Source organism: Eschrichtius robustus, chromosome 10 (assembly GCF_028021215.1).
Source record: "Eschrichtius robustus isolate mEscRob2 chromosome 10, mEscRob2.pri, whole genome shotgun sequence".
Classification (NCBI taxonomy): Eukaryota; Metazoa; Chordata; class Mammalia; order Artiodactyla; family Eschrichtiidae; genus Eschrichtius; species Eschrichtius robustus.
In genome coordinates, this window is record NC_090833.1 from 115,035,839 (window position 1) to 115,061,431 (window position 25,593).

At 39.4% G+C, this 25,593-nt stretch overlaps 1 protein-coding gene across 1 annotated transcript in view; it reads right to left on the bottom strand.

Moving 5' to 3' along the window:
• Positions 1 to 5,350, bottom strand: part of GALNTL6 (polypeptide N-acetylgalactosaminyltransferase like 6) — a 1,183,510-nt gene extending 1,178,160 nt beyond the window's left edge. The window contains exon 1 of the mRNA XM_068552792.1: positions 5,213 to 5,350. Within this exon, the coding sequence (XP_068408893.1) occupies positions 5,213 to 5,350 (138 nt within the window). The remainder of the gene's footprint in view (positions 1 to 5,212) is intronic.
• Between the last annotated feature and the right edge of the window lie 20,243 nt (positions 5,351 to 25,593).

Consider the following 25,593-nt stretch of genomic DNA (forward strand, 5'->3'; position numbering starts at 1 on the left):
GAGAGGCTGCTGGACCAAACACCTCCTGACCTGAGGATACAGGCCACTTACACCAAGAGTTATTTGAACTCTTTTCCCCTCTTTCAGATTATCCTGGGTGCACCTTAGCTGGCTTTCATCTGCATAAAGTGTTCCAAGGAGAGATGCCATTGCAAACTTCCTTACAGGTTGTCATGGCGACTCCTGACAAAACTTCCACACACAAAACTCAATTATCTTCTCTACACACTAAAACAACAAAACTTTCTCACCCTTCTGCCTATATATTCCACCCTTGATTTGGTTTCTTAAAGAAAAATAAAATGTATAGGAGGTTAATTGTTTCAGCACAGCTTGTTCAGAAATGAGCAGAGAGAAAAAAAAAAAAAAACTATATCATTTTTTAACAGACTGTGAACATAAGATTCTGTTCCATGCCGTCTCCCATGGGGCAAGGTGGTGAACTAATCATGTCCAGACCCACTAGGTCACAGCCAATAATTAAGGCACTTGGTATGGGGGTCTGTGTGTTGCAATCCTGGAGTGCATCAGCATGGATTTTCCATAAATTCAAGAAAAGGTCCTCCAGCACCCTAATTTATAATCTATATCTTAGCTAATTAAGAACAGTATGGTTCAAACCAACGCATCACTTCACACCTAGTGTGTTGACAATGTACCACCACCCTAAGTGCAGGAGGAGTGAAAACCTTACTTTTTTTTTTTCTTCTTCTTGTTTTTAGCTCTTCCAATATCTACGATGTTTGCTGGAGAAGAAACACAGACACTCTTGCAGCTTTATGGTCAGGGTGACAAAGAAGAGCATGACAAGGTTTGCATACACTCAGCTCCAAGTATCTGACATCTTCACATCACGAGATAAGTTTAAAATGCACAGAAAACAGTTCTTGCCAAAAAGATGAATCCCCCCCCCCTCACAAGTGTGGTGTTGATTAATGTTGGAAAAGTTGGACAAAGATGCTGAGAAGTCTCAGGAAAGTTTTGTTTTGTTTTGTTTTAAATAATGGAGGTTAAGCCCCACATCTGTCAAGTACAGTTTACTTGTGGATCTGATTAAAACCAAAATATTACATCACAATATTTCCCACAGCCAAGATGTGATCTCAGGACTTACCAGGCAAGCTTGATTAGCCCTGTTTTATAAATAGAAATTCTGAAGTACAACGAAATAAGAAGGTTCTACAATTTAAAAGTGCCTTGAGTGTCTAGTGTTGTTTTTTGGTTTATTTCATGCGGTAAAAAATCCAAGCCAAACATAAGCTTCTAAAACCATTCTGAACAATTCTGAAAACATGTGATTTAAAGTTCTGGGATTTCGATCCTTGTTTTTATTTCAAAAATTGCAAAACCCTCTTCATATTCTGAATATTCTTGAATTATTCTTGCACTCGTATTGAGAACTGAGTTGCATCTCAACTTAGTTGCTGAACTACTTTACAGCTGCTTTAAAAAAATAATCTCTTTAATGTATTTAATAAAAGATTGTGTTTTGGGGTCCTTTTTATTTACCTGTACTTGCATAAATGATTACAAAGAGAGGTATAATAATGCTGGATGCAGTAGTTTTGCTCTAAAATATTGCTTTGCTCTATCATCCTGAGGCACAGCTTAATTAAGATCTAAATATGTAACTTCAATTCAATTGCAGCTGAAACCAGAGAAGAACAGCAATTCAAAATCCGAAAGAATGAAATTAGGAATTACTATACAATAACTATACAGTAATCATTTCAGCTAAATGTCAAATTCATTATCAATAGATTATTTTTAATACATGTATATATTTCTAAAACACATAAAGGAGATACCTAAATCATCCCAATAACAACAAAAAAGCAACAAATATAACTCAACTGAAAATAACATGACAATTATGATTGATAATTTAATAACATCTAAACAGGAACTCTAAAATATTTTATAAAATCATAATTTTTATAAATTTTTCATAGAAATATTAAAATTCTTAAGAGCTTAATATTTATTTCTGCAACTTGATTCCAATTGTGCAGAGTCCAAACCATAAAATTAGCCTCTTAATTATTCCATTATTATAACTATTTTTTTGCTCCTCATTGGTTGTGTGAGGGGGGAAAAACAGGCCTTTTAGGTGAACAATTTAGGGGTTTTTATTTCATATTTTTCCTGCATCATAGATGGGGAAAATACTTTAATATCATGGGAATTATTACACATATTACTTTTAGTGGGAAAGTACTATAAATACAAATGATTAACTTGTAATAGTATAGAAGACCTGAGAAAATATGTCTGAAATACTAAACATCATGACAATTAATACACACAGTGTCTATCCATGTTTTCTCTTTTACCTCCCTTTAATTTATCTCAGAATATACTAAAACCGTTTATACTGAGTAGTAGACACACAAACTATTAGTGATGTGCTCTGATAAGATACAAGTGAAGAGGATTTTTAAAGTATTAGCCATTCCATTATGTTGAATTTCCATGAAGTATTTTCCTGCAAGCCACTGTACATTAAACTGTTTAAAACAGTGAAGGTTTCCCACTCCTGGGACCACACTTAGAACCAGGACTGCCCTGTCCCACAGAATGGCTGCAAAACCAGACTCTTCTTCTGGCACGTGATTGGTTTTGACTCCTTCAGGGCTGACCACTGCCAACGATAAGCACGTTATCCCTTCCCATAGCATTTTACAACTTGGTGATAATATATAGTAAAAGATGGTTTTTGAAGGACAGTTAGCAATTAACCACGAAAATGTCTTTTTAAAAGAAAGTACTAAATTTAAATAACACATTACCCAATAGTCAAGTTATATGCTTCAACTGAAAACTTATGTATTTAGCTGACTTACTAACTTTGAAATGTAGATACATTAGCAAAATATTACATCACAATATTAAGCATGCTTAATTCCTCATTGCAAGTCACTTTTTACTTGGTCAAGTGCATATATATATATATATATATATATATATATATATATATACACACACACACACCCCCACATATATATGCAGATATATATATATGACTTAACTCTTACTATCCAATACCTGTATAATGATGTCAACATATCCTAATTTTCTTTCCAATTAGATTTAATAATAGAATAAAACCAATGAAATCTTATCTTTTCCTGTTTTACAATGAATTCTATCTTTCAGTAAGTGATTTCTACCTTTTCAACTTTATTTTGTATCTGTAAGAAAGTATTAGTTTTAAAATCATTATTTAGGCTAAAAAATACTGAAGTATGCAACTAACATTCATTTTACGGCACATACTGCCTTTTGTTTATTCTTGGTTTTAAAACTGCTGCCTAGGACTCTCAAGCTGGAATGCCACAAGATCCCCGTCAATCTCAGTTATTTACTCTACAAGGTATGAAACTTTGAGAAACAGCCCCTTCTCTTGCTGCTCCATTCCTTTCACACCCACTAATTTTTCACCTGATATTAAATATCATTTGCACCACAAAAGAACCAGAAACAAGAAAACTGTTTTAGAGATTATAATAACAAGCCAGAGAGTTGGTTTGCCATACTTTATTTTTTTTATGCCATTGAACAAACAGATTTCTCACTAAGGGTCAAAATCAATAGAGCTGGTGGGGAAGTTGTAAATATCTCATTAATAAGATTAATTAGTGTTTTATGTTAGCTATCCCAGCAAATAATTCAGATGGCAACTGTTAATTGAATTAGCAAAATTCAAGGAAAAATCATTTTGTTTTTGTCATTTTATCAATATTGGAATGGAAATCTTAATAATAGCAATTTTGATAATTAACTACTAATGTTAACAAAATCTCACTTTCTCTTAAGGGTTGGAGAAATAAATGATCCATACAGGGAAAAAAAGTTTCACATCCAAAGTATCCACCTTCTTTTTTTTATTGGAATGACAGAATATACTTCAAATCAAAGTTATACCCCTATCAGAAAGGATGACAGAAGTCAACAACGAAATGAAAGCATGTCAGTGCTTTCCCTCAGAATTCCAATCCACCAAAGCCCATAAGCAACTAGTTATCTTTAAAGTTTAGAGACTGGTAAGGACTACTTGTCATAATGAAAAAGCAGACTATTTCCATGTATTTTACAACTAACCACTCACTGTGCAAAAAGAAATTCCACTTTATTAAGTATAAGAACGAATATTTAATTGCCATAAATAAATATTCCTGTTGTCCACAACTGGGCTACCTAAACGCCTTCTGTGTGCGGAAGGTACATAGTGTACATGGGTGATGACCCTTGAAATTAAGAACATTAATATTCCGAGGTGATGCACAGGACCAGCTGAAGAAGTGCTACATCCATATCATGAGGAAGGCTTCACTCTGTTGTTAAAAGTTTAATCGCAGAAGCTAGTTTATTAGTAAATAAAGAATTCAACAATATTGCATCTCATCAACATTTTGTGAAGGATATTTTGCTTTACTGTTAAGAATGATAGTTATTTTGATCCATGTTAAGATATGATGAGCGATGCACGCACTAAGGGACTGCATATTAAGTAATGTGTGTGTGTGTGTGTGTGTGTGTGTGTGTGTGTGTATCCACTACATGGTGTTTTGGACATGAAGGTAAACGTTTAGCAACAAACTTATCGCCAGACTGTGAAACTGAACGACCTCCTTAGTAACTGCCTGAAGACCTCCCCACCGCACCTTAGCAACAGCGGAGGAGAAAGAGACTTTACGTTTCCACAGGGCAAAAAGCTGTTGCTAAGCAAAAATTACAACCAAAAATATAGAAAACTGTAACTTGGTTTTTGAGAACCCCTTCACAAGTTTCACGATTTAACTGGCCCAATTAATTCACTTTAATATAGACACGCAAACTCCGTGAGAAGCAAACACAATTCCCTTAGACTGAACTTGTACCAAGCCCTCTCCCACATCCCACAAATAAGCACAGGTAGTTACCTTTCATGCACCTCAAGCCAAAAATCAACCTAAAGATCAACGGTGAGAGGTTCTGTCTTCCTCTTGGTCTCTCATCCTTCTTTTCTAGTTTATTTGGCATTTCTCCCATGTCACTGATCGCGACCTTAAAACGGCTACTTGCTTAAACCCCAAAGTGCCTAGAGTCCTGTAACATCAGCTCTGCAAAGACCTGGGAGCGAACCCAAGGCTGCAGCACACCTGCTAGCTGTGGCCGCGGCTGCAACCTCACCAGCCTCCTGGGATCTTTCCCAGGTAAGCGCGGCACTTACCTGCTGCTCTCCGGGTTCCGTCGATTTCACCAGGTGCTTATCCTTGTACAGAGACCAGAGACCGATACTGGGCAGGAAAATTACAGCCACCATGAATAACAAAGTCATCTGCAGAAACCTCTTCTGTTTCCTCTTCATCGCAAATGATCACAGAGAAGAAAAGTTAAAGGAGATGGTTCCCTGACCGCCTCTTGTGTTTAAAGCCAAAGTCCTTTCCTCTCCCCTGAGAAGCACCAGAAACTGAGGAGAAGCTAAAAACTTTTGCTGTGTGCTCAGCACCAAGGTGCACGGTTCAGAGGGAGTTGGGCGTCTGCAGAAGCAACGCAGAGTTACTTTCCCCCCAGAAAACTATGACGAAGGCATCATCTATTGGCTCAGAAGTAAATGACTTGACTGGGGAAATCATTCAGCCTATCGACCTCCCATTAAAAGAGCAACGGAGTAAATATGATCGTTTCAGAGACTAATCATAAGTTATGAAAAGGTCAGTAGCATGCCGGATACTGAAGAAAACGGGAGTTTGGAGGGCTGGGCTGGGGAGGGGCGGGTGAGCAGGAGATCTGCGTGGGAGGCGGCTCAGCCCCAGCAAGTGGCAGGAAGAAAAGGGTCCGCTCTGGACACTGAACATCACCTTTTCCGTCTTCCCTGGACGTCTCCTCCTGCGCTCCCCCTGGGATAACCCACCTGAACTCAAGTTCAAGTCCCTCCGCGGCCAGCGCGCTGGCGGGCTCCCGGGGGTCCGGGCGAGGAAGTGGGGTCCGGGGCAGAAGTGCTGTTTGGAGCGAGGTCCACGAACTCCCGGGCGGTCACGCACGGTGCCGACCACCCTCGTCCCCGGGCAGCGGCTCGGCGCCCCGGGGGCCCGCGGGCAGGAGGCTCCGGAGGTCCGTGGAGTCCGGCCGGGAGGCGGCGGCGCCGCGCCGTCTGTGCTCGCCCGGCGCCCGGGCTTCTGTCCTCCGCCAAGTGCGCGCCCTGCCCATCAATCGCTCCCTCTCCTCGGCGACGCTCTCACGCCCCGGCGCTCCCGTTACCATCCTCTCCCGGCGCCGGAACGTGCCCCGAGGAGCATCGCCGCACCTGGAGGGCGATGCTCGCACGCTCCCCGCGCCGGGCAGGGAGGGTGGCGCCCGAGCTGAGCGGGCTCGCGGGGCGCGCGCGCCGAGGGCGAGGAGCCAGGGGCGCGCGCTGCTCCCGCCGCCGTAGCCTGGTCGCCTGCCTGCGCGGGGACGAGGCTGTGCCGGCCACGTGCGGGAGCCCGGGCCGGGTGGGGAGGGCGCTCCCCTGCTGCCAGCTCCTATATAAGTCCGCCGTGACGCCGGGCAGCGGAGGACGGCGACGCCGCCGCGGGACCGGGACTCCAGCCTCTCGCCTACGCGACCTCCTGCCTCCGCCGGGGCCGTTCGCGCGACCTCGGACCCGCGGGGAGGCCGGCGTCCCCGCTCGCCTCACCCCGAAGGCGCCAGGCCCGAGACGCAGGGGGACAGGGTGCCGGCTGCTCGCGGCGTTTCCGCCGGCTCCTGTGGGGTGCCGGCGGGCCCGGAGGCGAACCGAGCCCGGCGGTCCCGCCCGGGGACTCCCCGGCCGCCCGGCCAGGTGCGCGTTGGACCAGGAGGAGGACTGCGACCGCGACGCGAGGCCGGGCGGGGGCTCGGGCTCTCTCGGGCAGCGGCTTACGGAGCGACACCGTGGAGCCCGGGCGGCTTACCTGGGTCTGCAAGCGCCCGGGCCGGGAGAGCTCGGCGGTGCCACCCCGCCCGCGCCACCGCACGCCGCGCTCCTGGTCGCCGCGGGGCTCGCACACCCCTGCCACCGTCCGCGGGCCGAGTCGGGGTCGAGCTCCGTCTCGGGCAGGAGGGCCTCCTCCCTCTCCCCAGCATCGGGATGGACCACCACCCCGGACCGCACACGCACGAACCTGTGGCCGCGTCTCCAAGGGACCTGCGGGCCTGGCACGGAGCAGGGGGACTCCCGGGCTCCTACCCCGGGAGGAAGGGGGACCTGGAGGAGACGACAGACACGCACGCAGCGCGCGCTCTGTCAGCCTGTGCGGAACCGAAAGGAAACGCCACGCTCATCTCTTTGTTACAACTAGATGTGATGCCCACATGCTTGGGGGGGATGAGAAGGTGGGTCCAGAACGGTATTTTCTCCCTCTCTCCTTTCCTGCGTCTCCTCTCCATCCCTCTCTCCTTTCCTGCATCTCCTCCCCTCCCTCGCCCTCCCACTTCTCTCTCCTGTCTCACTTGATAAAGACGTAGATGTATGTGAGTGTAAAGTTATGCTTTCAGCTCCTCACATTATAATTTTAAAGTGTATCTGAACAGTACCTATTGACTGACTGCATGAATAAAGCTTTGTGCTGCAAATTTGTTTCCGTGAATTACTTGCATTTCAAAAGAGTATATAAACACATTTAATAAATATGTCTGAATATGTCATTTACTTAAAGACCAGTTACATTTTCATTTTACACAGGTGCCACTTTGGAATCTGGAGAGCAAGGGATTTAATTCTTCACCACCACCACCACCACCACACACACACACACACACACACTCCCTTTTATACCCTGCATTATCTAACCTCCTTTTTTCTCTTTTAGCAAGTGCAATTCTGAAGCATGGAACTATGAATTCTGGGAAGCAACATAGCAGGGAGAGGTTTGCTGGGATGATGGGTCCTGAAGGAAAAGACTTTGGAGGACTATTTAAGTATACTGGATACTTTCTGTCTTGTAGATAGAGTTATTAACAGTTAAAAAGTAAAAGAACTCAAAAATGCCCTTGGACTTAGAAAATCAAAATCCCTCACATTTTAAATAATATCAGTTTCTTTATACCAAAACAAAACAAGCATACAAACAAAAAAACAAGTCCTGATCACAAACAGACAAACAGACATATCATTCTGGTTGCTAAATCCAGGATTCTGACTTGAATTGTGCTTCATTATTATTACACTAGTGAACAGTCCTGCAAACAGTACCCACTCCCAGAACATGGTTAGTTACAGTGAATGGGTGTAACTGTTACTTCGCACATGAAGTACAGGCAGAACACATGGCAGAGACTGGAAGCAGAAAATTATTATGTTCACCCCTGCTTTTACAGTGTAGCTCTAGACAATCATTCCCCCACCCCCCCCATTTTATTTGTTTAGTTAGTTAGTTATTACCGCTTTCACAATTCCACATGTAAATTTCTAACATGACAAGGCTTCTAACTAAAATTGATATTTTAGGTTTCACAAACAAAAAAAAACCCTCTAAGTGACCACTAATTCCTTTGTTCAGCTAATCCAGATTAAATACCAATATAAATATAAACATATATATAAAACACAGACATATTCTTTTAAAATTGGTTATTAATATTGATTTAATCAAAATCCTTCTATCTTTAAAATTTGTCTTATATCCAGAGACCCCCTTTTTACCCCGTTTGCTCCTCCATTCTGTTATGACTCAACTGGCAACCTCAGGTTATCAGAGTACCATGTGCCTAGCACTGTGTTAAAACCTACGGGGGCACATGGAGAAAAAAATAATAAAGCAGTAACTGGGACCTTGAATAACTTACAGTCTAGTTGAAAATGTAACATGAAGGCAACTGTAATGAAGTGCCTAAGCTCAGCTGTTTGCATTAACTTTCACTTGAGCCAGGTTTAAGCCCTACCTTGAAAAAGGCAGGAGGCTATTGCTTTAGTTAAGCCCTGCTCTAAAATTTGGTGACTTAAAAGAAATATTTGACTACCTCTCAAGATTCCATGCATTTGAATAGGCTCAGCTAGGTGGTTCTGCTTTATGAGATGTGGCCTGGGGCTGGGGGCTGATGAGGTCAAAACATTGGGCCGAGATGGTGCCCCCATGTGCCTGGCACTTGACACTGACTGTCAGCTGAAGATCATTTGGGGCGGTCAGTAGTAAGTGAACTTGAAAGAAACACATTTGCTCATGATTTTGCCATATTAACAATTTTTTTCACATTTATTAGTTTAATGCTTTACATCAGAAAATAAGCCTGGTGAATGTCTGTTGTTTCATAAACCAAAGAAAGGTCATCAACAATCTCTGTTTGTGTTTTTACCTGAACACTATAGATTCACAAATAAGTATTTGTTAATAAATATAACAACATGTTATAATAACGTTGTAAGAGAAGATTAAAAATAAATGATTTTAAGGTCCTACGATAGTTCGTTATCTACATTTTTTAAGAGGTTATATTGAAATTTATCAGTGAAACAATTAATACCTAGTTTTACCTAGGATCTTAATATGGTTTGAGTTTATTTAGATCTGAGTTTTTCCAAGCTTTTATCAGAAGGCACAGACTCTAGAGCATAAAGGTAATGTGTCTAGAAATTGAGAAATATTCTGTTATTTGATCCAATAATGATATCTGAAATATAAAAATATTGAAATTTTTCCCTCTGAATAAACAATTAGGATACTTTGTTATTAGTCTACCTTTGGCTAAGTTACCTCAGTTTTGGGGGGGAAAAAAAAAAGATCATCCAGTGAAAATTGGAAAGTGACTATCTTAATAGTAATTATAATAAAAGTAAATTTAAAGTATACTATTCATTTTGTGTGATTATATTAAGACACATAGTACAGGAATCTTCTTCAATTTATTTTTCTGGAATTTTAGCATTTGCCACTACACAATAAAGAGAAATAAGGGTTAAGATAAATATTAAAATGCGATATTTCCCAGTCTCTATCATCGCTGAAATTCTTCACCAAAAAACCCTAGTCAATTTCTATATATATTCAAGTGCAGTTGGACAGAGGATATAGAGGTGAACATTCTCACAGAGTTTTCAGCACCACAAAGGAGTTATAAAGTGTTTGCAATTAAGTGTGGTATAAATTAAAAAGTGACAAATGCTAAAATAAAAAGAAAAAGGAGGTTATTTCTTCTTGGCCTAAATATTTTCAAACTACACAAGTTCTTTACAGTATTTAAAGTCTTAGTCATCAAATTTACCTCTAAATATACTTTTTCCTCTGCCGACAGAATATACCTTTACTCAAATATATTTTCTTTCCCTACACATTTAATTACCAAATATTTATTTAGCATTTACTATAATGCAGACATTTATACCAGCGTTTCTGAAGCACTGTCATTTAATCTTATTAATTATTCTATTCTGTAGGTTTTATTACTGTCTCTGCTTAATAGCTTAGAAAACTAAGGCAAAAGGATGGTAAGGATCTTGCTCAGTAAGTGCTAGTAAGTGGGAGGGCAGGGATATAAACCCAGGTATTTTGCTCCAGATTCCAAGATCTTAACCAGTATACAATATTTACCTTGTTTTTCTGACCAAAAAAAATGTTATTTCTTTCTTTCCCTCTTTCTTTCTTCCTTCCTTCCTTCCTTCCTTCCTTTCTCTCTTGCTCTCTCTCTCTCTTGTTTATTCTACTTTTACTTCTGTGGAAGATTAAAGGAGCTAAACAAAAACACTGAGTTTGGAAGGAATGATCGTCTAGTTTTATAACCTTGAAGCTGCTTTGTTCATGTTTTTTGGGGGACTGTAAAAACGAAGGTTGTGCGGAAGGTAAAATTACATAATCAACTATTCCTTTATACTTTACATGTTATATAAATGTAATTATATTTTTAGTTTGTGTGATTATAATTTTATATAGGTCACATATCAGATTTCTACCTTAGATTTGACCTTTATCTTCTCGTACACAATATTTGTGCCTTGCACCTTTTTAAAAAGAGTATTTAACCCATATTGTGTCTTTAAAATATTTGTGCTGAATAAATGAACAATATTTATTTCAGTGAAAAGTCTAAATTATGTCTGGAATGATGAAGTCAAGTGGTAATAAAGTTAATATTAAATTTGAAGGAAAGATTTCTCATAATAGCTCAAGACAAAATATCATCAATGAAAATTTTAAAAAGATACAATTAATGTAAGTGAAACATGCTTAAGGAGCCATTGAATGATATTTGCCATGTTCCACTTTTTTTTCTTTTCTGAGAAAGAGAAAATAAAGAAGGTCATACACATATTATATATTGAATATAAGTTAATTTTTTCTGACACAAAATTTGTGGATATGAAATAAATGAATTTAATATTTTTAAACATTATTACCTTTCGAGGTATACTAATATCAATTAACAGATATATACTGAATACTTGAAATGACAAACTTCTCTGCCTTCAGACAATCGACAGCAGAAGCAAGTCAAGTGTAGAGGCTGATGATTAAAAATTAAGACATGGAGAAAAGTAAGGCAGGGGAGAGGAGTTGGGAATGCCACGAGGTGGGGTGAGATACAATGTCAAATAAAGCATATGGGAAAGTCCCTGCTGAGTGAGTAACATTTGGACAAATATTGAAGGAAGCAAGGATGTGAACTTTGGGTATCACAGGAGATGGAATTCCAGGTAGGGGAACAGCAAGTCCATTGGTGGGAGTTTGTCTGGGATGTTTGAAAACAGCAAGGAAGGCAGTGCACCTGGAACAGCCTGCAGTAAGGGAGGGGATGGAGCTTGAGGAGTGAATTGGGGGCCAGAGCGGATATTATGATCTAGTGTAGAGAATTAAATCTATAGTAGAATGTTGGCTTTTAGTCTGAGGTGGGAAGTCACGGAAGGGACTAGAGTAGAGATTAACATGACCTGACTCACTTTGTAACAAGACCATCCTACCTGCTGAAATAGAGGATACAGTAGATAGGAAGGAAGAGACTAGTTGCTGTAATCCAATGGGGGTGTCTGGTATCAGGACAAGAGCAGCAGAGATGATGAAAAGTACTTAGACTTGGAATATTCTCACTATAAAACTGCGCTGAAGGGGCTTCCCTGGTGGCGCAGTGGTTGGGAGTCTGCCTGCCAATGCGGGAGACATGGGTTCGAGCCCTGGTCTGGGAAGATCCCACATGCCGCGGAGCAACTGGGCCCGTGAGCCACAACTACTGAGCCTGCGCGTCTGGAGCCCGTGCTCCGCAACAAGAGAGGCCGCGATAGTGAGAGGCCCGCGCACCGCGATGAAGAGTGGCCCCCGCTCGCCGCAACTAGAGAAAGCCCTCGCACAGAAACGAAGACCCAACACAGCCAAAAATAAATAAATAAAGGAGTTCCTTAAAAAAAAAAAAAAAAAAAAGTCTGTTAAAAAAAAAAAAACAAAAACTGCGCCGAATAGGTATGGGAAGTAACATGGAGTGTGGGGGGAAAAGAGAGCCCAAGAAACTCCAAGTTATTGGTCTAAGCTTTTGCAGAACTGGGTCTATCTTTTACTGAGATAGGAAGACCCTGAGAGAAACAGGCTCTAGGGAGAAGACCAGGTGTTTGGTTGGACTTAATGAACTGACATGGCTAATGGCGGAAATGGTGAACAAATGTTTGGATATAAGACTTGGAACTTGACTGGGGCAGAGGGGTGTGGAATCTTAAGTTGTAGACATAAATCTAGAAGTCCTGAGAGTATTTAAGGCCATACAATGTTATGAGATTATCAAGAGAGTGAGTGCAGGTAGATAAGAGAACAAAGGTGTTCCAACAATAAAAGCTTGGGGAGATTAAGAGAAACCAGCAAAAGACCTTGAGAGATGGTGTTCAGTTTGGTTTGGGAGAAACCAAGAAAGCCAAATGAAGAAACTGTTTCAAAGAGGAGGCAGTGGTCCTCCCCATCAAATGAAACTGGTGAGCCAAAAAAGATGAAGTTGCAAAAACCATCACTGGATTTAGCAGTTGTCAAATTTCCTGATCCCACGAGGAGATAGCAAAGGTAGCGGAATCAAGTGCTGCCCAAAGCAGCAGTTTAGACACAAGAAAAGATGAGTCTGCAGAACGTCTGATAGTAAAGCTTTAATTAATGTAATTACATTAATCATTTAATGATCAGAGGAAGGAAGGTATTTAATTTTGTGCTCTGAAAGTATATTTATCTTAAAGTAATTATCAAAAGAAAAATGAAAAGATTCCAAACACCACTAGTTTACGAGAATTTAAATTATTTTCTTCCTTTTTGTAAGACACAATGGATCTTAAAGTCACTGCATATAAGCCTCTCAAACTTTTAATGGGAACATTAAAAAAAGTCAGTGGGTCAGCCATCCTTGCCTCTGAACCTGTCTGACCACCTTGAGGGTTGATAGTAGCCACTCATTACTCTACTCAACACATTTTATTGAGAACTTACTCTTCCCAAAACTCGTGCTGGGCCATCTTTATAACATCCAAACAAATCTAAGTCTTGCAAGATTTCAGGTCTCGTGCATTTCTGCCCCCTTATCCTCTATAAGTCTTTGAGGATCTAATTTAACTGGATACACACACACACACACACACTCACAACCATATAATAACCCTGTTTCTTATAAAAGAGAGAGCTATTATTGCAAATGAACAGATATACTGAAGTATTGGTGAGGACTGATCAGAGAGAAAGAGACAGTAACCAGGGACAATGCAAATCCACATGCCCGTATCTTTAACTCCTTTATATCTTTTATAAAATCACCACTGCATATCACTGTCTAATTCTATTCAGTAGCCACTCTTCATTTTTCCCTATTTATTATATGATTCTGTCTGAACATCTCAGGTCTGATTATATCTATCATGTATCAAAAAAAAAAAATCAAAGTAAAGGAGAGCTCATGTTAATTACATCTGATAAGTTTATGAATTACATCAAAAATTCTGGTACCCTAAATTATTTGTAACCACACCAGTTGAGATCTGTGATTTCACCTCTAGTTAATATATCTTTGAGATCCCCTTTAGAGAAGGTCTAAGAGATATTTTGGCGGTAGCAAAAAGAACGAAGAGGACAAAGCAATCTGTATTCAAACCCCACTTGCATTATTCACCATCTGAATAACCAGGAAAGACTTTTAAGTATCCTGAGTGTCATCTTACAAAACTGTGGAATCAGAAATTTATAGTATTTCAAGGGTTATTGTGATGATCAAAACAGATGAAAATGTTTTCTGAAATGTTAAGAATTTTCCTAATATAAAGTTTCATTTACATAGGCAAAACAGAATCAACATAAGCATACACAGAATGGGAATCTCATTCATTAGTTAATCTCTTATCATGATGTTTCTATTTTCTTAGTAAACCACAGAAAGAATTGCATTTAATTCAACAGTCTACTTCCCAAGATAGAGAAGAGGAATTCTCCCAAATCAAATCTGTTGGTGATATTTGATTCAGGCTAAACTTCACAGTATTATGATCAAAACAAAGAACTCTTTTAGAGCATTACTAAGCAGTTAATGATTAAAGTTTTAGTAATAATGCTGTATTATACTATCAATAATCCTGTTTGTTAACTGCTCTTTATGTGTCAGGCACACTGTACAGCATATTTTACATTTATTATCTAATTTAATCCTAACAAAACCTTTGTTTTATCGACACTTTTAGTAAGAATTATTCTCATTTTAAAGATAAGGTAACCAAAGCTCAGAAAGGTAAGGGAAATTACAAAAAGTCACTCAGCTAATATGTGACAGATCTAGGAACTCAATAAGTGTCTCTGGTTCTAACATCTGAGCTCACTATATTAAAACAAAAGCATGAGTATTTTACTGAAATTAATTGATTTTTAACCTTTTGTAAAATAGACAATTCTGATTAAATTAAAAATCTAGGCTATATTCTTTTTCTAAATAATATTTCCTTTATACAATATTATGAGGTAAGCTTTCAAATTAATGTTTCCCATTCCTTAGTGAAAACTTCAAAACTAGTTTCAGGAAAGAAACTTGGACATTGTATTAAACAGGGATCATAAATGTTTATATCTGTCAATCAGATAGATAGATAGATAGATAGACAGACTTTTTGATAATGGAGGTTTTAAGAACTGGTTTTTTGTCAAGGGCTTCATTGGGAATTGCTTGCAAGAATTCAAAACTGGGCTTCCCTGGTGGCGCAGTGGTTGAGACTCTGCCTGCCAATGCAGGGGACACGGGTTCGAGCCCTGGTCTGGGAGGATCCCACATGCCGCGGAGCGACTAGGCCCGTGAGCCACAATTACTGAGCCTGCGCGTTTGGAGCCTGTGCTCTGCAACAAGAGGGGCCGCGGTAGTGAGAGGCCCGCGCACCGCGATGAAGAGTGGTCCCCACTTGCCACAACTAGAGAAAGCCCTCGCACAGAAACGAAGACCCAACACAGCCATAAATAAATAAATAAATAAATAAATATTAAAAAAAAAAAAAAAAGAATTCAAAACTGGATTTGTCTGTTGCAATTCCATGAAGAATACCAAAATAGCAGCATTATGTCATAAAACTGCTAAGGGTGAGGCTGCAAGTAAATGCTAAAAACTGTACTCTCTGTACACCGAGACATGCCCCCTTTATACCTTGACATGAGCAGAACTCATCAAGTTAAAATAAGAACATTTTTCATTCATCAGTTTTCTCTAATACCTAAACTTTAAACAAATTTATTTTGTTATCAAATATCCACCCTTTTATCTCATGTAAAGAAATGGAAATACTTATTTAAAAACATTACATTTGTATGTATGCTTGAATGCAAACATCTGTACAATTTTAACACTGCAGGTCCAAATTCTCTTTGGTACTTGAAAATAGGATGTATTTCCAAAATAGTGACTACTTTTCTATCCTGATCATCCAAGGAAACAAAGCCAAGAAAATATGTCATCCCTAACACGCTGTAAATGCTCAATACATAGTTTTTGAACGAATGAACATATAAATGAACGTGTATCTGAATATTATCGTTGCCTGTGGAGAATTATTAGATTTCTGTAATCTCAGTGTTGGAAGTATCCTCAAATATCTCTTACCCAAAATAGGATCCTGCAGCTTGCACAACAACTGTGTACTCAAACAGCTTGTCAGAGTTTTGCTAAAAGACTTATAATATCAGGATGACTTACCTCCCCTATACCAACCCCATCCCATACAACTCAGCTGCAAAATTGTTCCCTGTATTGAAATAAAATCTGTCTCCCTGGACATTGGTCCTGGTTCTATGCCTAGTGCCCACCCAGTGTCCATCCAATTCCTTTTCCACATGACAGCATTTTCCATATTTGATGATGTTCTGTTTAGTAAAGATCATCCATAGAGTCTACATAACGTATTTGATAACATTTTCAGTATCTTTTAATTTTGACTGAGAGTAAATTAATTAGCTTGTTTTTATAAATATATCAAAATAATTTTTGTAGAGTAGATAAATGTGTCCTCATATTAAAGATCATAATATGTGATCTTTAATCAGGTGGATGCATTGGGACAGACAGCTCTAGATAGGAGACATCTGGATGGACCAATGAGTGGAAGAAAATGTGAATATATTTGTATAGCACATCAATGCCCGTCGGAAAGCACCCACTATGGCACAGCTACCATACAAGTAGATCAAAAGACCTGACCCGTTGATGTCAGTCACCAAGTTTGGTGATGCCAGCATTGGCATAATGATTAACGGAGTAGCTATGGTGCAGGAATGGAGTCTATGCATGAGCTTAACTGCCTGAACTTCCTTTCGCTCATGTTGAACTAGCTCCTGTCACTGCCAAATGTCCAACCTACCAGCAGCAAGGACTGAGGAGTAAGTTTATTACATTGGAATCCATCCACCCTGAAAGGCGCGCAGTTCATTTTGACTGGAATCAATCCAAATGTGAGTTTGCCTTTCTTGCCTTTCACAGCTCAACCAGCACTTCTATCCAAGGGTTTACAGAGCAGCCACACTAAGTATTGAGTCTGTCGACACATTATCCCACATAGCACCCCGTTGGTGCTAGAGATCCGCCTTGAACAGGAGAGAGTGGCAATGAATGCATGACCACGTGGCCCACCTAGCCTGTTACCTACTGCACCATCTAGAAGCAACTAACCTAGGAGAGCAATGGAACAACCTCTTAGAGACAAATTTGAGGGGCACCACCCTGGAGATGATACACAGTGGGTTCTGTACAGATTATTAAAATAATTAGAGCGCATGAATCTGGAAAACAAGGTGAAACTAGGAGTGAACCACTGAGGAATGTGTGATTCTTTATTCCTGCACCTCTAGTCTTTGCACGTCTAGAAGTCCTGGTTCTCAGAAGAAGAAGTTCCCGCCGGAGCATACATGAACATCTACTGACACCCGAAGCTGTTGCTGCTATCCAGTCACTTTGTACTTCTTGGGATAAGAAACCAGCAGCCAAGGAAAGGAGTAACTAGCCTTCAGATAATTGCCTCTGATCATCAGAGGCAGGAAAAACGCGTCGGACACCCTGATGACTCACAGGAGCTCTTCTTCATGCTCCTCTGTCCAGTCATGACAATGAATGGAAAAGCACACCAGTCATAGACTAAGAAGGGCACCTTGACCAGACCTCAGACCCCTCACAGGGTCCAGCAGAGGTGCTAACCAAGGGTGAGGGGAGTCCAGAACAGGTAGTTAAGGAGGTGGCGTCAAGGGCTAAGTTATGGTCTCTAGGCCAGAAGCACAGTGGGGCTTGGTTCGTCCCACTAACCTTCCTGTTCTAAGCTTCTCCTGGAGGATGGACCAGCCTACATGTGGGCACGGTGTTTGCAGGTGGGTGAACTCTCTGGGGGAGCAGTAGGTGGGCAGCAGTGGATTCCAGGGGAGGCCTCCCACATCCAGCCTTGGACTGAAACTCGCTTCTTAGCTAATTCCCTCTCTAGGCAGCGCCCTTGGCTGAAGGAGGCCGTCGTGTGTAAGGCTACACACCCCCATCCACACCACCACTGCCCTGGGGGGCAGCCTGCAAACTAGCGTTGAAAGAGTACAAAGGCTCGGCTCCCCTTCCTCCATGGGACAGCTCTGAAGAACAGCCACACTTCAGAGCTGCTCTCTGATTTCAGAATCAGTTGAAATCTCTGCTTCAGCTTCATCAGATTTCAACTTCATTTTCTGCCCAGCCTCCTTCCCTCATCCCTTATTAATGCAGTTTCCTATAACATTTCCTATTAAACCTCCCGTGTGCAAGATGCAGTGTCCAAATCTGCTTCTAACCATGATAACTCACGATGCGTACCATCATTTATTCTGTATTCTTCCGTTCTATTCTACAGCAGCTGAGGTATTTTCTTCAGATTACAAGCATATATATTAAGTAGTTTTATAAAACCACTTTGAAGACATTTTCTAAAAATGAGTTAAGGACTTTTTATGGTCCCTGTTTAATTAATATTGGTAACATACATTATAGAAAGGATTACTTGGGGAGGAACAAAAACAATATATTCAACAGCTGTAATGACGGCTTTTAATGTCAAAACATTGAAATAAAATCCCCTTAATGTTAAGTCTATAGTATTAAAACCTCATATATTACCATTAAATCAGCAGTTAAATGATTGGCCTTTTCCCCGATATTCATTTGGATAATCTGGCAAAAGGTGAGCCAGGAAAGGACAGTCTTAATGGTTAAAATAAAAGTGCGAATTCAGATTCACAATAGGTGGAAGTAACATCAAACAGAAAATAATAATATTCTGACTTCTGACTTTAGATTTCCATTTAACTTGACTTTTACTTGCTAAGATCTACCTTGTCAAGATAATGGCCCACTGTCTGCCACTCATCTATCATGTTACAAGGTGGACTTAAGGAAACTGATGGTTTCCATGAATAATAATCATGCATCCAAAGATGTCTGGAGAAAAGGGCTTTTTACTGATGTAAAAGGGACAAGAGTGTTTTACCTTTTCCCCCTGTGGCCCTCATACCAGGTGCAGTGTAGAGGCTGTGTCTACCTCAAATTCCTTCCTCACTGCCTCAGAATGAGTTTCAGGAGCCCTCGTGTGAATTTCTGGGATAGAATTTAGATTTTACTATTTCCTCAAAAAAATTCCAAACATTCACTAAATACAAAAAGATGTACTTGTGTATAGCTATAATTTATTGTTATAATTATTATTAATTGACAGCATTTTCAGTTCATCTTCAGTTTTCCTAAAATAGCTGTACATTCATTTCAAAATACCCTGCATAAAGGAAAAGGCCTATTTGTAAAATCCTCCTCCATTTCTCAAGTCTATCAGGAGCCCTATAGATAAGGTAGGATTGTCATAAGTGATCCCTTTTTTTGAATAACTACAGATGTCTATCTATTTCAACTAAAAGAATCATTCTTTCATTCATTTTTCATATAATTCTTCAGCTTCTACTATGTGTAAGCCAGTCTTTTACTGTGTAAGTCAAGGTTCATACAGCAGTAAACAAAAGAATATTCTCCGTTGTCATGGATTTTACATTCTAGTGTGGGGAGAGAAAATAAATAGAACAACCAGATTAAAAAAAAATGGATGTAACTAGAGATTATCATAATAAGTGAAGTAAGTCAGAAAGACAAAGACAAATACCATATGACATGACTTATATGTGGAATCTAAAATATGACTCAAATGAACCTATCTATGAAACAGAAACAAAATCAGGGACATAGAGAACAGACTGGTGGTTGCCATGGGGGAGGAGGGTGGGAGAGGGTAGGAGTGGGAGTTTAGGACTAGCAGATGCAAACTATTATATATAGGATGGATACACAACAAGGTCCTACTGTAGAGCACAGGGAACTATATTCAATATCCTGCGATAAACCACAATGGAAAATAATATGAAAAAGAATGTATATATATGTATAACTGAGTCCCTGTGCTGTACAGCAGAAATTAACACAACATTGTGATTCAACTATACTTCAATGAAAAATAAATTTTAAAAAGTGGGCAGAAAAAGTGAATAGACATTTTTCCAAAGAGGAAATGCAGATGGCCAACAGGCACATGAAAAGATGCTCAACATCACTAATCATGAGGGAAATGCAAATCAAAACCACAATGAGATGCCACCTCACACCTGTCAGAATGGTTATCATCAAAAAGAACACAAATAAATGTTGGCGAGGATGCGGAGAAAAGGGATCCCTTGTGCACTGTTGGTGGGAATGTAAATTGGTGCAGCCACTGTGGAAAACAGTATGGAGGCTTCTCCAAAAACTGAAACTAGAACTACCATATGACCCATCCATTCCTGGGTATATATCCAAAACAATCTGAAACAATTTTGATACAAACACTAATTTGAAACAATACATGCACCCCTAGGTTCATAGCAGCATTATTTACAATTGCCAAGACATGGAAGCAACCTGTGTCCATCAACAGATGAATGGATAAAGAAGATATATCCATGGCGTGTGTGTGTATATGTACACCCATATACAATGGAGTGCTACTCAGCCATAAAAAATGAAATTTTGCCATTTTCAGCAACATGGATGGACTTGGAGGGCACTATGCTAAGTGAAATGAGTCAGAGAAAGACAAATACTGTATGAAACAATTTATATGTGAAATCTAAAAAATACAACAAACTAGTTTAAAAATTGTGAATCACTATAGTGTATACCTGCAACTTATATCGTATTACTGTATATGAACCATACTTCAATAAAAAAACACAATATATAGTAAACTACATGGTATAATAGAAGGTGACTAGTACAGTAGAGGACCAAAAACAGGAGGGAACAGGGAAGGGAAGGCCAGGGCAGTGTGTTCAGAAGCTGAGTGGCAGGCAGGGCCTCACTGAGAAGAAGGTAACTAGGCAGCCTGGAAGGAGGAACGGTCAACAGGAACATACGTAGGGAAGAGCACCTCAAGCAAAGGGCACAGCAAATGCAAATGCCTTGAGGTGGGATGGTGCCTGATATGTTACCTAGAAATAATATTGTAATTACTCTTCCATTAGACAAGCTATTCCTTCCTTCTCCCACAAACAAATATTGATGCTTTATTTTTAATTACTTAATTGTTTTCAGTTAATTAGTAACTGGCAGGAAGTAGAATAATTGACAATTGTTTTCGCTGGTGAAGAGCAATTTCTCGCTATGGATATGTATACACATATACACATTTATAATACATTTATACACATATATCATTTACTTTATATATTTATGTACACACATATATGCATATCAGTGTATGTAAACACCTGCTCTTATCTACATGGTGGTGGGAAATATTGTGTGAAGCACATTTTTCTTGACTTTCTTCTCCAAGTGGTGGAGAGCCAAGACCTCTGAAGGTGTTGTAAAGATAGACAATGACGACAGTAGTAGCATACATTTTTAAGGAGCTTGCTATGTGTCAGCCGTTTCTCTAACTGATTTACCCATATCTACACAGTTTTTTGACAACCCTGTTGTCCTCATTTTGATGATAGGAAACTCAGTCACAGGAATGTTAAGCTTATACTAAATAATGCAGGAAGTCACACACAAATCTAGTAATTGACACAGCGGAGAAAACAGTGTTTTTGTCCATTTGCCTGAGTCATGCATATCATTCTTTCAAATCATAAACTATTTTCTCTGAGTAGACACATCCACACGTGTTCGTGTACTATTTGAGAATATTGAGAGGATAGGTTCTCCTCTGTTGGGACTGGTCTAAGATCCACTGCGGACAGGCTGCAGGTCCCCATTGCTACCCCTGGGGCAGACATCACTAATCAATCACTGCACTCTTGCCAGGTCATTCTGGAAACAATTGACTTCCACACAGCGCTCCAGGTAAGCCTGACTGCAGACTGAAGTTGCCGTTTATATGGAACCTATTTGCCATCGTGCAAGTAGGCCATAGTGAGCCACCTAAAAGCATCTAAGAAGGAATTGACACATACGATGGTGTATTTTGGAGAATTTCTTTGTCAGCATATGGAGCACAGCTTGCCTTGTGAAAACTGAAAATAAGGATACCAATCCAGAGGCTACTGAATAATTCAGTTATAATATAAGGATTCCCTAGGGTAAGATGTTAGCACGGGGAATGGGAAAGAGGGGTCGGAGGAAGGACAGACTGTAAAGGAGAGGTTGAGATTTGGTAACAACTGGGTGTACGGAGGGAGAGGTGTTGAGTGAAAAACGTCCTTGCCTTATCCTTTCAGCTGATCCTCAGCTTTGTACCCACGGTATAACAGTCCCACACCGCAGCTCACTCAGTTTCATCTTTAGGGAGAAGGGATCCAACAAACAAAAATCATTCCTGGACTTCCCTGGTGGCGCAGTAGTTAAGAATCCGCCTGCCAATGCAGGGGACATGGGTTTGAGCCCTGGTCCGAGAAGATCCCACATGCTGCAGAGCAACTAAGCCCGTGAGCCACAACTACTGAGCCTGTGCTCTAGAGCCCGTGAGCCACAACTACTGAAGCCTGCACACCTGGAGCCCGTGCTCCGCAACAAGAGAAGCCACCGCAACAAAAGAGTAGCCCCCGCTCGCCGCAACTAGAGAAAGCCCGCGTGCAGCAACGAATACCCAATGCAGCCAGAGATAAATTAATTAATTAATTAATTTTTAAAAAAATCAATCCTGTACTAAAAGCACTACTTATAATGGGTAAAGTAAATTCCTACTGTCTGGGTAAGAAGCTCTTTGCATTTTATTTTTAGAGTTTGGCATGATGGTCAAGCAGTTGTCAGAAGGACAGATGCAGTGCTAGTACCAGGGTTTCATAAAGCACGCATTAAAAAGAGCGCAAAGTAAACAGGCAAGTCAGTCTGTAGATAGCGCCCTTTTCTCTGGCTAAATAAATACACACATTCTGAAATTAAAAAGAAAAACATTTCTTTGTGTCTCTCAATAACAGTAAATCAATACTCTCACTAATAATTTTGCAAAACAGAATTATTTGTCAGTCTTTTTATTCAACCATTAGTACACTTCAGCTCTCATTTGTCCAGCACATGCTACATAAGCTGTTAGGTGTATATGAAGAAAAAGGGGGAAAAAACCTAAATATTATTTATCCGTATTTTTATAGTTCCAGGAACAATTCATGGAGACACATGTTGAGCTCAAATGCAATAGAATTAGTTGATCTCAGTTGAACTGAATATGCTAAGTGGTAAAAATCACTGGCACCATGTTTTCTGATCACCACATCAGAATTTTGTGCTGCTTCAGAACTGAAAGGACAGTCTGGAAGTGGTGATTTGGAAATAAGATATGGAATTTTTATCTTTCTTTTTTTAAACATGAATTATTTCAGACTTACAAAATATAAATTAATTCATTAATCTTAGAAACACCTGTCTCACCATCATGTGTATTAGTAACTGCGTTATCAATACTGTCAAAACCCTCTATCTCACATGCTATTTCTGAAGTTGCTCAGCATAATGGACCAACATATATTTTTGAAATTGGCAGAGCCCGTGAAACACTAAGATGCAGGATTTGTTGTAACTATAATTATAAAAATATTTACAATTCTGCCCTTGCCACATAACACATTGCTAGTATGCAAATTTACAGGGCTGACTTACGTATTAACTGGAGCTATATGGAAACAACACGCATATTGATTGCAAGTACTATGGATGTAAACAATGCATCTTGTTATTTATTTAGCTAACATATTTTGTCCATGTTGAATGTTTGAAGGTGATAATGACGATGATCGTGCTGGTGATCATTGCTTGCTCTGATGAATAATTAACCCTCCTTGGTTCTCTCACTTAAATTCAACAATATTTACTGAGTGTCTTTTATGAGTCACATACTGATAGATGCAGAAAAATACAAATCATAGAAAGAATAGCATCAAACACCAATTTGCATTCACTTGACCTCTGCACGTCACTGGGCCAGCCACTATACTTAGATTTTACATACATCCACTTATTTAACTTTACACAAAACCCCTTTGATGGCTGAGGCAGGCGTCACATATCTTGCTAAAAGTCTCAGAGCTAGTAAGGACAAGAACCAGAACTCAAACACCAGTCAGATAGCTAGTCAGATAGCTAGCTTATTTAATTATATACTATACTATACTACACTATACTATAGCTTATTTAACTATATACTATACTATACTGTACTATACTATACTATAGCTTATTTAACTATATACTATACTATACTATACTATAGCTTATTTAACTATATACTATACTATACTATAGCTTATTTAACTATATACTATACTATACTATAGCTTATTTAACTATATACTATACTATACTATAGCTTATTTAACTATATACTATACTATATACTGTATACTAGAACGTATACAAAAAATAATAATCTCTTCTCATATGTTTGGTTTTGAAATAAAAATCTAAAGACTAATTAACTTCCCAATAGTACACCTTTTGAAGAGACACATGCTTATATTGATGTGATTTTTATATTGTTATAAAGAGTTCACTCCATATATAGTGGGGAGAGAAGAATTATAAATTCAGCCATTCTTTCTGATTGGATTCATACCATTTGAGACATCAATTCTAAAGCCTGCAGTTACTTATCTCAGCTCCATGGTGGAGCCAAAAGCATGATCTTCACATTTTCCCCTGAATTGAAAGAGGCGTCTGTATAAATCTTGACACTTTACACTGAATTACAATAGTTATTATATCATAAAATATGTTTACAAATAATGTATTCCTCCTGCAAACAGAGCAACAATTCAAAGGGTCACAATTTGATTCACCATTTGGCTATATTTTTGATGCCATCAGTTTATGCTGCAAAGAACTCAGCCTGGGAAGTGGTGTAAATAAGAGAAAAACATACTTAGGGAAATATTTTCAAGAACTTTTAGGTGGCATTCTTTGCAAAAAAGAGAGAAAAGAATGGTACGTCGCACATATTTTAAAAGCAGGTTGGAAAACGTGTACAAAAGAGATTTCTAAAGAAAGAAAATAAGGCCATGTAATTTAGCATTTTGTTTAAAGAGTAACTAAGAGTTTATAAAGTAAAAGAAAACTGCTGAATCTGGCATTCACTGATTAATAATATTTGACACTTGAATGGGACCTTTCACATTGAAAGTGCTTTTCAAGTATAAACTAATTACATCTCAAAACACTTCAGGAAGGCCAATCAACTCTCTTTTCAGGAACAGAGAAACTGAGGCTGGCTGGTTGAACAGCACTTTTTTTTTTTTTTTTTTTTTGGCAACACTCGGGGAATTTTACATCAACATAGAAAAAGATAATTGAGAACTACTCGATGGTTTGTTTTTAAATCAAGCCTTTGCATAGTACTTTGTTCAAAATCAGGGAAAAAGGAAGAAATCATCTTGCCTTGAGTTTTTATATCCTGGGAATCATTTCTCCCTATTATATTGGATACTTTAACAAAAACATTAAAATATTTTTAAAAAACTTCTCATTCCCTGATTTTTCCATTAGCAAGAGTTTGCTCAATTTATAGGGGCGTTTTGGTTGTAAATTAGAGAACAAACCAGAAGAAGGAAATGGAAGATATAGGTTCAGTGACTTTCATCAGCAGCTACATAATTTCCGTAACGTTTAAGTGCTCCTGGTTTTTGTTTTGCAAGATAAGATAGTGTGTGATCATGCAAGAAGGCTAGTTTT